Source organism: Poecilia formosa, unplaced genomic scaffold (genome assembly GCF_000485575.1).
Source record: "Poecilia formosa unplaced genomic scaffold, Poecilia_formosa-5.1.2 Scaffold16, whole genome shotgun sequence".
NCBI lineage: Eukaryota > Metazoa > Chordata > Actinopteri > Cyprinodontiformes > Poeciliidae > Poecilia > Poecilia formosa.
Window position 1 is genome coordinate 1,891,193 of NW_006799955.1, and position 12,336 is coordinate 1,903,528.

Below are 12,336 nucleotides of genomic sequence, written 5' to 3' on the forward strand. Positions count from 1 at the left end.
CAGGATCGTTGACTTTGTGAATTTTGGACACAACTCTTGCTTTGGGAATTCGAGGTACAGAAAGACGTTGAAAGTCACAGCATCTCTCATAAAATACCTCCAGGCGTGTCAAAAACCACACATATCTTTTCAGGGAATCTCTTTCAAAAACTGCAAGGTCATCATCATCATGTTTAAGATTTCTGCCAGTAACAGGCTTACCTTGTGGTTGCTTTAACTGGTGAATCACTGCTACTCCATGTGGGGTGTGAGACGTGGTGTAAATCACATGTGGGTTGCTGTCGGTAAACTTGTTTGCTTTGATCACGGCCATCCTGGTCCAGTCCGTGAAATAAACATTGTGCTCAAACAAACTGATTCCAAAAGGATGCGGTACCACGGTCCCCCCATGGATTACAGTTTTTCTGTTAGAAGGAAAAATGAAAAAAAGAAGGTAGTAACTAGAAATAAAAGGCACACCTGGATCTCAAATAACTTTTAAAATGTAGTGTTTATCTTCAGGCTTTAAGAATCCAGGGTTAAAGAAGAATAAAAAAAAAATAAACTACCTATGCAGACCGTCATAGGTTGCAGTTTCGATATAATCATAGCGGCTGTCAACCCAGTAGATGCGCTTGGCTTCTATGTCGAGTGTGATACCAGCAGGCCAACCTAGTTTGCTCCCAATAATCCCGTAACGATTAGTACCATCCATGAAGGCCCGCTCAAGACCTGGCTGTCCATTTGCTGCCTCCCAGTCTGAGAAAAACATGTACCTGCAAAATGAAAGAGGTTTATTACGGTCGCAGTTCACTCCCATGCAGAGTCAGATCCTCAAACATCTGCTTGATTTAAGGAGGCACTATCAGAGGCACTTCACTTTTTTAATTAGGCATCCACAGAAGGACAATATGTCTCTAAGTGGGTGGCATTGCACCCACCAAAGAGCTGTGCAATAATTTGAGATAAGCAGTTCCTCTGGAGCCACCTGGCTGTCCCTCTCTCTTGAACTACACACTATAGGATTACAATGAGGGTCATCACTTACATTGCTCCTCGCTAATCTCCCTATGGCAATCTGTTAATCTCAAACAACCCACCCCCGTCATTCCATGCCAATGGAGCACAGCAGAATGTGGGGACTGGGGATGGTGGGATTAATTAAATGATGAAGAAAGGGACATGTGCTCACCCGACAGTGGGGTCCACCGCCAGTCCTCTAGGGTTTCCGAGGTTTTCAGTGATGAGTGTAACCCGGTTACTTCCATCCAGGTCCGCCATGTCGATCCTGTTGACGCTGGCCTCCACCACATACAGTTTATTGTTCACCCAGTCCACCGCCAGGTTCTCAGGGTAGTCAACTGATACATTTAAAACCACCTGCATGTTGGACCCATCCATTTGCACAGAAAACACCTGGACATAAGAGATGCCATTGTAGTTAACCTTATCAGTCTGTTGGTGGCCATTCCCAGTCAGAAAATCACTTAAGTTTAAGCCTAGAACAAATAAACGTACACCATTAGGTTTACATTGGTTTCTAATAAAAGCATAAAATATTAATTATCTAGAATATTCAATAATTGTTTGTGACTTCTGTCTCCACATGCAAAGCAAACATGAGTCAGTTACAATTAATCAAGATACAGACGTTTTAAAAAAATGTGGCTATGGGAGTTTGTGTACTTCCTGTCAGCTACTGAATGGCTAAAACCTGTAAAATCAGAACTTAAAAATTCATATGAAATTTAGCAAGTGTTTATTGTATACTTTTAATTTAGTGTATCAGAAAAACAATACAACATGACTTAATGCTACAGTTTTAATTATTGAGGTCTGCACAGCGGCACGTGATTTTGTCGGCACTATAAATTACTGTTTAATTTTCATTTTTATAATATCAATTATATATTTTTTTTCAACTATTTTAGTTGTAATTTTGACTTGCATTTTCACTCGGATACTGTAAAACATTTTTACTCGAGCTCTTCATCCTGTGAGAATCTCCCAACAGCCCATGCTTAATGATTACTGCAACTTTTGAGTAGAATGCGTGAAACTACTTATTGAATATGGACAAGCGAAACTGGGAGACACATAGCATGTAGATTGCAATATATACTTTTAAGAGAAACCATTTTCAAATCTGATTGCAGATTTGAAAATGACAAAAACCTCACTAGGATTAGCATAAACACTGAGGTGCTCAGCTCCTGAACCGTCTGCTGTACCCACTGCGATGGAATCGCTTGCTCAGGCTGCAAGCCTTGGCACTCTGCAGCTGGCTGAGAGGGAGTGCTTTTAGCAGGCCTGCTTTTTTTTGCAACCAGATCCAGACATCTAAAAAGCAGGATTTTCAACTGACCTGTTTAAAGAGAAACCAAAGATGTGGAAATAGCCTGATAGTTTAACCTTTCTGGTTGCATTCGCATGCCCTGTTTGTGCTCTCACTACTTTTAATTTGACATGCTGCCATTGGCGTGGCAATTATGCAGAAATGCCCAGTGAGAGGTATGTCCCAGCCTTTCAGCCATGACATAGTAGCTTGAACCCAAAAGAAGCCCAGACTTGACCAGAACAAAGCCCTTTTAGCTTGCAAAAGAATGCTTATAAATGGACGGCACCAATGAAAACGAATACAGCATGATTAGTTCGGACAAGATCGAGTTACAAAAATTAGGTCTTGGTATGCGAACATCATATGAGCCTATCAGACAGGTTTCGAGATTAAGGCACTTGGATTCTGTTACATCTCTGTTTCCCTTCATTGTAGGCCAGCCGCCATGGGGCCACTAGCTATTCCATTATTATAGTATCAACATTGCTGATATTTTAAAAGATAACCAAAAGAATTTGGCTACTGGCAATCTAACGCAAGAATTTACAAAGACAAAAATGACTGAGAAGACAGAAAAGCAAAAGCACCTTATTTTGGATGGTGTCTGTCCAGAAGACCCTATGGAGATGATAATGGAAGTCCACCCCAACAGCAATCCCTCTGTTCTGTGAATTAACCAAAGTGCGCAGGTTGTTGCCGTGGATGTCGCCTATTACCAGATCTCTGCCATTAGAGAAAACCAAGGAAGGAACTCCAGCTGGGAAAATGATTCACAGAAAGACAGAAGTTGGAATGAATAAAATAGGATTTTGATCTTTTAATCCAACTCTGGATTGTTTTTTGTTGTTGTTGTTGTTGTTGCTCCCCAACGACAAAAAAAAAAAACTGTATTATGTTTAATATTATGCATTTCTCACTGAAACTGATATTCCTCCCTCAGACTAAAGGAGACATAAAGGTTTTGCTCACCTCCACTCCAGCCCTCTTTTACCAGAGCTAAATTCAGAGAGGTCACTGTTTGTGTAAAAACGCTCTGTGTGTAACAAAGTCAAGAGACTTACTAAAGCAACATTTAACATGCAACAATGCACCAGAAAGCAAAACAGGCCCTCCACACAGAGGAAGCCAAAAAACTAGAGTACAGACCATGCCAAAGCACTTCATTTGGATGGATCGCTAACACACTCCCAAACTGAATGTAGGGTATATAAAACAAGCCGTCAAAGTGCCACTCACTGGATATGTCTGCTCTACAGTATCGATGTTGCTCCAAAATGTAGCCCTCTCTACAGCTGCAGCGATGGGAGCCGATCCGGTCCTCACACAGCTGATCACAGGCGCCCCACATGGAGCAGTCATCAAAGTCTTCAGCATGATGAAATAAAAAAAAAGAAAGATCAGAAACAGGGACTTCCAGACTCAAAAATGTACAAAAAAATTGTTAAATTCTACATAAAATGCTAAGTTTTGATGTAATTTCACTAGATGTTAAATTACACACAAGCGTCTTCTGAGCGACTTTACTCAAAAGAAACAGAATAAAAGGGGCAGAACACAAATTTCACGCTTTGAAATTGTAGAAAAGCATATAACAAGCTTGTGGTTGCAACATAACTAAATATAGAAAATGTTCAAAAGGTAAGAATACTTTTGCAAGCTACTATAATTGTATCTCTTTTGTAGGAAATTTTATTTATCCCTTCAGAAAAAAACATGCGAGGCTATGAGGCGACCTGGAATGTGTAGCTGCTGCTTTGGATTATTAGCTGTAAAAGTAAAGAAGGTAAATACCTATGCAGGAGCGACTGTCATTGCTGTTGACAATATAGCCAGGAGGACAGGCACACGCTCCTCCATCGGGGGACGCGTGGCAGTGATCCTCACAGCTCAAAGAAGCACACTTCCAGATGCCTGAATAGTGGAGAAATCAGAATGTGGATGGGGATTCAGCGCTTCCTCTGAGACCATACCAGAAATTTGAAGAAAAGGACAATAACTGTGAAGATACTAACTGCAGTTGTGTCCAGCAGTGGTGTTAGTTTCATCCTCTCCATCAGGACAGTCAGCCTTCCCGTCGCACAGCTTATCCATAGGGATGCACAGCCCAGACGAAGGACAGGGCCACTCCCCTGGGTAACACTCCCGTGGTACATTATCTAAAAAGAAATCATCTTTTACTTTTTAACACATCAATCAATCAACACCAAAAGTGTTTTTTGGGTCACTTAGCATAAAGATAAGTGCAGTACAAAATGTTTTACAGAAGATTAAAACAGGAAAAAAAAATAGATACATTAGTAATAATAAAACTAAGTACGCACTGCCATGCCAAACAAAACCTATAAATAAATTTAAAAAAAAATTGAAGTGTGAGGATCTGAGGAAAAACAACCATGTGGTTTAGTGGAGACCAAAATAAATCAATAAATAGAAATAAAAACTCTAAAAACATAAGTAAGAAGAATAAAAAATAAACCTTTTAATATACTACAATTGTTAATCCCTAAAACTATAGCTATAAAAATATAAAAACATAATTATATCTAGAGCAACTGCTAAAATAGCTACAAACTAAAATAGAAACAAATTAACTTTTACTTGCTAAGATTACTGATAACTATAAAATAACTATGAAACTGTAATTGAGTTAGGAATCATTTAAAAACTATAATCTTTTCTTCGTACAGAAATAGAATGAAAAGCATCAGTATAATTTATGAATGCAACACTTAGAGCGTTCTAATGCTTTTCAAAGCCATAAAATTGTTATCTAGAATTATATATAACATAAAACAGTTAAGAATTAAGAATTAAGATTTTAATTCTTAGAAATTAAAATCTTAATTCCTAAGACAGATAAAGGAATGTAAAAAACTTAGAATAAATAAAAGCAGAAAGTTTCAGATTTGCTGTATAACAACAGAAAATTATAATTAGCATGTTTTTGTAGCACGTATTGAGAGCACGCTAAATTGTCTCCACAAGAATCCTGACCTAAAGAAAATTGTGACTAAGACATTGTTACTTTAAACTGATGCAGGGGTACTGGAGCAGTGGGGGCAAACGGGGGGCTCCTGCAGCCCTTCCTTTAAAAACACGCAGTCCTCCCAGCCATGTGGAGGGATTCAAAAGCCCCTTTGGGGGGCTGCGCAATCTTGTGCCACAAAGAGGCATTTGAATAACACACTTAAAGGAGCGCAGGCATAGCGTCTTGACAAACCAAACCAACCATGGAGACCAGAGATGAATCAGGTTTCCGCGGCTTCAGTTCCTGCCCATTTTAGAGCTATTTAACCTGCTAAATATCCAGGCCTTCTGGCTCCAAAATCACAAAGTAACTTAATATACCAGGACTGAATTCCTGCCACTGTATACACACCACAGCCCTTTTCATCAGCATTGTCCTCACAGTCGTCCTCTCCGTCACAAAGCCAGACTTGGTGGATGCAGCGGCCGCTGGGACAAGTGAAGTAATTTCCTCTGCAAGCAGGATACGCTGCAGGAAAAAAATACATAAAATAACACACCGATGTGCATTTACGCAGCCTAAAAACGTAGAAAAAGAGAGGAAAGGCTGCACATACTGCAGTTTATCTCATCACTCCGGTCTCCGCAGTCGTCGTCATGATCACAGACGTAGCGTTGAGGAACACACAGCCCGTTATGGCATTGGTGGAACCCTGTGTTGCAGTGCTGTGCTAAGAAAAACAGAACACAAGAAATGATAGGAGTACTTTCCTTGCTGATGCTTTAGTCAAATTGTACTACATGCATTCATTAGTGAAGTGGATTTCTTACTGCAGTTTGCCTCATCAGAGCCATCACGGCAGTCCAGTAAATGGTCACATCTTTGGGTCCGGTTGTAGCAGGCCCCATTGGCACACCTCATCTCTGTACACTGAGGGTAATCTGTAAGATTAAACCATCATCAGGCCAGCATTGTGCACTGAAACGAACCTTACAAATGTGCCCTTTATAGCTCTTAACACGTGAAACGCCTTGTGAATGGGAAGGATAACAGACTAAAAAATCAGAAGCGCCACCATAACAGCACCAGTTGCCACAGCATTCTTTATGCAATTGTGAGATTACCACAGTCACAGTTTTGCTGTGAGACTAGCATGCCGGCACAATAATGGCATAGCAGCAGAACTCCAGCTTGACTAATCCACCAAGGAATCTGCAATCAACCTCTGACAACAAGAAGCATATTGTGGCCCGTTGTGTCAGTCAGCGAGCCTCTTAATCTTAACAAATTGATTAAAATGCCACAGGAGCCCAAGATAAAACGAAGAAGAAGAAGAAAAAAAAACATCTCAAAGACTTACTGCAGTTTCTCTCATCAGATCCATCTAAGCAGTCAGCCAGGTGGTCGCAATGGTATTCTCCCGGGATGCACGCCCCGTTGCTGCAGCTGAACTGGCCGCTGGTGCATGTCCTGCCAGCTGAGACCCAAACATCGACTTTTTTAGCAACGCAACAGGTTAATCACATTCAGTTCACTAAAGTCTTCTTCACTAATGTTCTCTAATGAACCTCTGAGACCTTTTACTCTGTTTTCTCAGCATACTGTGAGCCATTATGGAGATTATTTGTTTGTATTATTTGTTTATTTATTTCACCCATTTATTTATTTATTTAATTTTGGCTGGAATGGCTCTCCATAATAGCAGGCTTTTAAAGCCAACTTGTTTCACTTTGATTTTGTTGACTAAACAACATATCATTTTCGTTCCACTGCAAAAGTTTTGTACTACTTCGTGTTGATCTATCACATAAAATCTTAATAAAACAAATTAACGTATGTGTGATTTGAACTTATACCTAATGGTTAACGGTACTCACGGCAGTGTCTCTCATCTGAGCTATCCTCACAGTCTTCCTCATTGTCACACACCCATACGTCTGGGATGCACTCGCCATCACTCAGACAGTGGAAATGACTGTCATCGCATGTTACCTGAGCTGTCAGGATACACACAGATGTATCGTTACTTACCACACCTGAGTGAGGCACATGTACAGTTAAAGCATTCTTAAGCAATGAAATAGCTAAATATTTTAATCCTGCTTATATATATTATGGTGATACACTTCAACTTACGGCAGTCGTGTTCATCAGTGTCATCGATGCAATCTGATGTCCCATCACAGTGCCACTCCTCAGGTATACATCGACCTGTCCCACACCGAAACTGCCCTAATTCACATCCTGTGCACAATTACAAATTTTTCACAATTCAATTCCTTCCGGTTTTTTTTTTCCCCGACAGTAATTAAATTTGCTTACTTCAAGCAACAAACTCCTTAAAATGAGATTATTTAAAGAACTTAAGGGCAAACAGGGGAGGATGGGAAGCTTTCCTCTGATGAAACATGCTGTTAACAGCATTGACAAGCCTCAGAGACAAGCGTGCCAGCCACCCCCCAGACATTTCTACAACCCACACTTCACTCTTCTTTAGCCTTCTTTTGATGTTTCCAGAGAGTGGCATCTGTTGAGATAAGGTACCACCGCTCTACCTTCCCTGATGTTTTCCAGCAGAGACTGATTCAGGCAGCACAGTTCAGAGGGAGAGCACTCCATCAAGCCCAATCAAAGAGGAATGTGCAATTCTGACGGTCTCTTTGACAGCCTGATTTATGGTGCGTGCTGCCCCTGTCCGCTCTGGGATGTAATTGGAATAAATAGTGGTACTGGGTGGTACAAGAGCAATTTCAACACGCATTCTCCGCAGGAAGAATACAGTCGTGTTGGCTTGGGGTCCATTGTCTGTCAGCCGCCTGCCTCTACTAATTATTTTTTTTTTTCTAAATCTCTTTTTGTTGAGATTCATTATTAAATTTTCAAAATACTGGGATTACTTCCTTTTTACTGAATGAGTGTTTTTCTATGCATAAAGGTGCACTTACCTGAATAATGCCAGAAATAAGAATACAAAATCCCAAAACATTTTTTATGACATAAGTTGTGCAAGGGAACCAAGATGCATATTTAGAGTGCATCCAGAAAATATCAATAGCGCTTCACTTTTTTCACATTTTGATATATTACTACCTAATTCCAAGTTGCATTAAATTAATCTCTTCCCTGAAATCTCTAAACACAAATTCCCCATTATAAAAGCGTGGGAAAAGTTTTTTTTTTTTTCTTTGTAAATTTACTAAATATGCAAGACCAAATATTCACAGCCTTTGCTATGAAGCTCAAAATTGAGGGGTTTCCTCTGATCATCCTTGAGATGTTGCTACAACTTAAATGGAGTTCACCTGTGGTAAAATATGTTGATTGGACTTGACTTGCCACACACCTGTCTCTATAAAGCCTCACCACAAGTCAGAGGTCAAACACCAAGAATGAAATCAAAGGAATTGTCTGTAGACCTCAGAGACTGGATTGCCTTGAAAAAAATCTTCCGTGGTCTCCATCATTATTAAAAAGAAGAAGCTTGGAACCAGCGGGACTCTTCCTAGAGCTGGCCGGCCATCTAAACTCAGCGGTCAAGGCAGAAAAGCCTTAGTCAGGAAGGAGACCAAGAACCAGAAGGTCATTCTGTCATAGATCAAGTGTTTCTCTGTGGAGAAAGAGAAGAACCTTCCAGAAGGACAATCATCTCTGCAGCATCTCACCAGTCAGGTCTGGATGCTCATCCTTATAGTAAATCACGGTGGTAGCAGCATCATGGTATAAGGATGTTTTCCAGCAGCAGGAACTGGCAAACTAGTCAGTTCTGGATACAATCCTGCTCCAGAGTGCTGCTGATGTCAGACTGGGGCGACGGCTCACTTTTCAGCAGAGCAATGTAAAAGGAGTGGCTTCAAAATCACTCTGTGAATGTCATGGAGTGGCAAACTCCAGACTTGAATGTGATTGAACATCTCTAAAGAGGTCTGAAAATGACTGCACAGACATCTCCCACCCGCAGTTTGCTCAATATTATAGTAAAACATACATTTGAATGAAAATGAGAATAAAACATTTTGATCTAAATAAAAAAAAATATACAGGAAAAGAGAAAACAATAAAAAAAACAAAACAAGTCAGTAAAAATCAATGTTTGCAGCAGTCAAGAAGTGTGTGGACGCTGAACATGCAGACCCAGGTTGACAACTTCCACCATTTCTGCCAAAGGGAAAGCAATCTGCAGAAGGGATTAAATGCAGACAGTGTTCCCTGACACCATTACCTCTGGGAAAGGTGGCAGATCCTGCACACTGAAGCTGAAACTTTAAAAGGCACTATCTAATGTAAGGGCTTTTCATGCACCGACCAGGATTTATTTCTGGTCCACACTGACTCTTTGACATCTGATCCACAGATTCTGATTTTGAATATTTCCAGTTTTCTTTTTCGAAGTAGTTTCACATGTAAAAAAAAAAAGCATATATTAGAACTAAAGAATTACAAGATTATTCCAATGCATGTATTAAAGGGTTTGTTTGCTACCTTTATCTCATATTCCAATTTCTAGATGAGATTGCATTTTTTTTAATTATCAGATGTCTGCCTTTAACCTGAAACAGTTTCACATTTACTATGTCAATAAATATCAGTGGAACCAACAACGAGGGTGATTTTTAGTCTCAAAATGGCTGTTAATCATTTCAACATAAGTACTTGAATAAATTAATGTTTTGCTGTTCCTTAATTAACAACTTAAAGTCACAGCAGGAGATTTCTGTGCTCCATCAGTAAGTCAAGAAAAGCAGCTCATACTATTGACCAACAAAGAAATGCATTAGAATGAGGCACCCAAACTTTCTTAAACCCTGGCCTGGTGAGGAAATTACAATTGGGCACAAAATGGGCCAGATGAGATTCAAAATGATAACTAGAAATGCCATCGAGCAAAAAAAAAACAAAAAAAAAAACATTTTTTGTAGCAGATATTTAAGTTCAAACAATCGTTGCTTAGGTTAGTTAAAACCAAAGCGAAGAAAGCCTTTCGAGGCACGCATGCAGGAACTAAAAGATGTTTTTAAGCTTTCATCAATGTCGTCTTGTTTAGGCACAGCTGTCGCCTTGGGCTGAATGTGTGCGGTGAAAAGTTACGAGGACGGCTGCTGGCAGCGTGAGACGCAGGACCCGTCCACGCTGTCAGAGCAAAGTGCTGCTGCCTGTTTCATATGGAAATCAATGCAGCAGAATGCCGTCAATTGCCAAACAAGTGACTTTGGCTCTGACTAGTACACTCAAAAGCAGCTAAAAAACCTAGGAGCTTGGAAGCAAAAGGGAGGAATAAATAGAAGAACAGAGCCAAAGCCGGGTTCAGAGGGAGGAATGCTCAACGGTTTGGTGCACGCTTTAACAGAAGAATGAGTGGAGGGGGGAAAAAACATGAATGTAATGTCAGAACGCAATACTACGGATACTGTGCAACTTAATTTTCTCTCAGGACAGTGAGTCACAGCTTACCAGAAGCAAATTAGAAGCTGAGCTAACATGGACGGGGAGTGGGTGTGTGGGGATATTGGTGAGGTTACAAAAGGATTTACTCACAAATTGAGCAAATTGAGCCAAACGTATTTCAGTTTCGAGTGAAACGTTACTGTTGCACAAGGATTTGGGCCTCCGCACCGGAAAGAAGCTGCCATGTGCAGGGTTTTATTTATGAATGTGCCGGCCTAGAAAAAGCTCAGAGGCAAACAAAAACATTTAGTAGTAGAAGACGAGCGGTTGACCTGCTGCTTTCTAACACACGAGTGCAAAACACTGACCAAGACGTTGCTTAGTTTTAAGTTTTTCCACATGAGTGCATAAAAATGCACTTACTGTGTACTTTGGTGGGGTTATTAAGATCCTCCTAGCAAATGATTACCAGAGAAAACAAGTTCATTTACTAACTAAACATGCTAAGATCAGCAAAAACCATCAGAGGATGATTACTGGTACTGGTTAGCCTTAATGGCTAATGTGACACTCGGCAGTGTCACATTAGCCATTAAGGCCAATGTAAGCATTGAGTAGCTGCATCAATCTGAGAGCCTGTTAAGCAGGCAGCAGAAAGTACAAGGAAGGAATAACTATCAAATTAAAGGATTTCTGTAGAGGATAATAGAGAATATTGTAGAAAGTGCCTTGCCTGTACAGTTAAATAGCATAAAGCAGAAATCGTTTATTAAACCTGACTTATACCCAAAGCTGAAACCAGATATTTATGTACATTTACTTAAAAAAAAAGACAAATACCCATTAGACTAAACATTTTCTCCTTAAGGTGAATAAGAATTGCCACAACTATTTATATTATGTTAAATCCCACATTAACAAAGGAATGTTTTTTACTGATTTTATTGCTTGTGTTCAATTTTTATTGGGATAATATATAAGTACTATCAATATTTGACCAGTTTGACAGAATCTACTTATACTTGTTGATGATACCAGATGTATATTTTTAGGGGCTGAGACACTAAAGCTCACTGAAAATGGTGGGGGTATTGAAAAAAAAAAAGAAAATAATAAAAAATGTTATTCTTTACAGCATCAAGAGCATAATTTTAGTTCATTTGTCTTAGTTAATTCACAACATTTGAGTGTATTGGAACCCCACCTGTAGGGATGCCAACAGCTAACGCCCCTTGCTTTCTTCAGTGACCAAATGGGGAAAAACATAAACCATTCAAGATATTTAGAGATATAAGCGGGGACTTTTACATAAATGCAAGACTTCTAGATGTCTGATGGTGCCATGATCACATGCTAAAACAATTATAGCAAAATAGGAACAACATGGGATTGTTGAGCCATAATATAATTCGAAAAAAAGTACAAATAAACTAAAATAAGGATATATATATANTATATATATATATATATATATATATATATAGTCAATTGAATCCAATTACATCGACCAATTTAAAGTCAGCTACATTTCAATTTGATCTTAGACATAAAAAAAAAATCCAGCCAAGTTATGTTTATAATCAAGTTCATAAAAAGTTTACATCAAAGGAAACCCTCTGAAAGTCCACGTAGCAACAGAAAACAGCTGACTGCATCCAGTTACTAAGTT

General features: G+C 39.5%; 1 protein-coding gene across 4 annotated transcripts in view; it reads right to left on the reverse strand.

The window, feature by feature from the left end:
• Positions 1-12,336, reverse strand: part of lrp2a (low density lipoprotein receptor-related protein 2a) — a 55,130-nt gene that overhangs the window by 41,162 nt on the left and 1,632 nt on the right. For all 4 annotated transcript variants that reach the window (XM_016668625.1, XM_016668624.1, XM_007546437.2 and 1 more), the window contains exons 2-14: positions 7,422-7,529; positions 7,163-7,282; positions 6,646-6,762; positions 6,116-6,226; positions 5,902-6,015; positions 5,697-5,813; positions 4,330-4,473; positions 4,109-4,228; positions 3,554-3,682; positions 2,905-3,074; positions 1,172-1,395; positions 549-755; positions 202-404 (exon numbers count right to left, since the gene is read on the reverse strand). In XM_016668625.1, the coding sequence (XP_016524111.1) occupies positions 202-404; positions 549-755; positions 1,172-1,395; positions 2,905-3,074; positions 3,554-3,682; positions 4,109-4,228; positions 4,330-4,473; positions 5,697-5,813; positions 5,902-6,015; positions 6,116-6,226; positions 6,646-6,762; positions 7,163-7,282; positions 7,422-7,529 (1,884 nt within the window). The remainder of the gene's footprint in view (positions 1-201; positions 405-548; positions 756-1,171; positions 1,396-2,904; positions 3,075-3,553; positions 3,683-4,108; positions 4,229-4,329; positions 4,474-5,696; positions 5,814-5,901; positions 6,016-6,115; positions 6,227-6,645; positions 6,763-7,162; positions 7,283-7,421; positions 7,530-12,336) is intronic.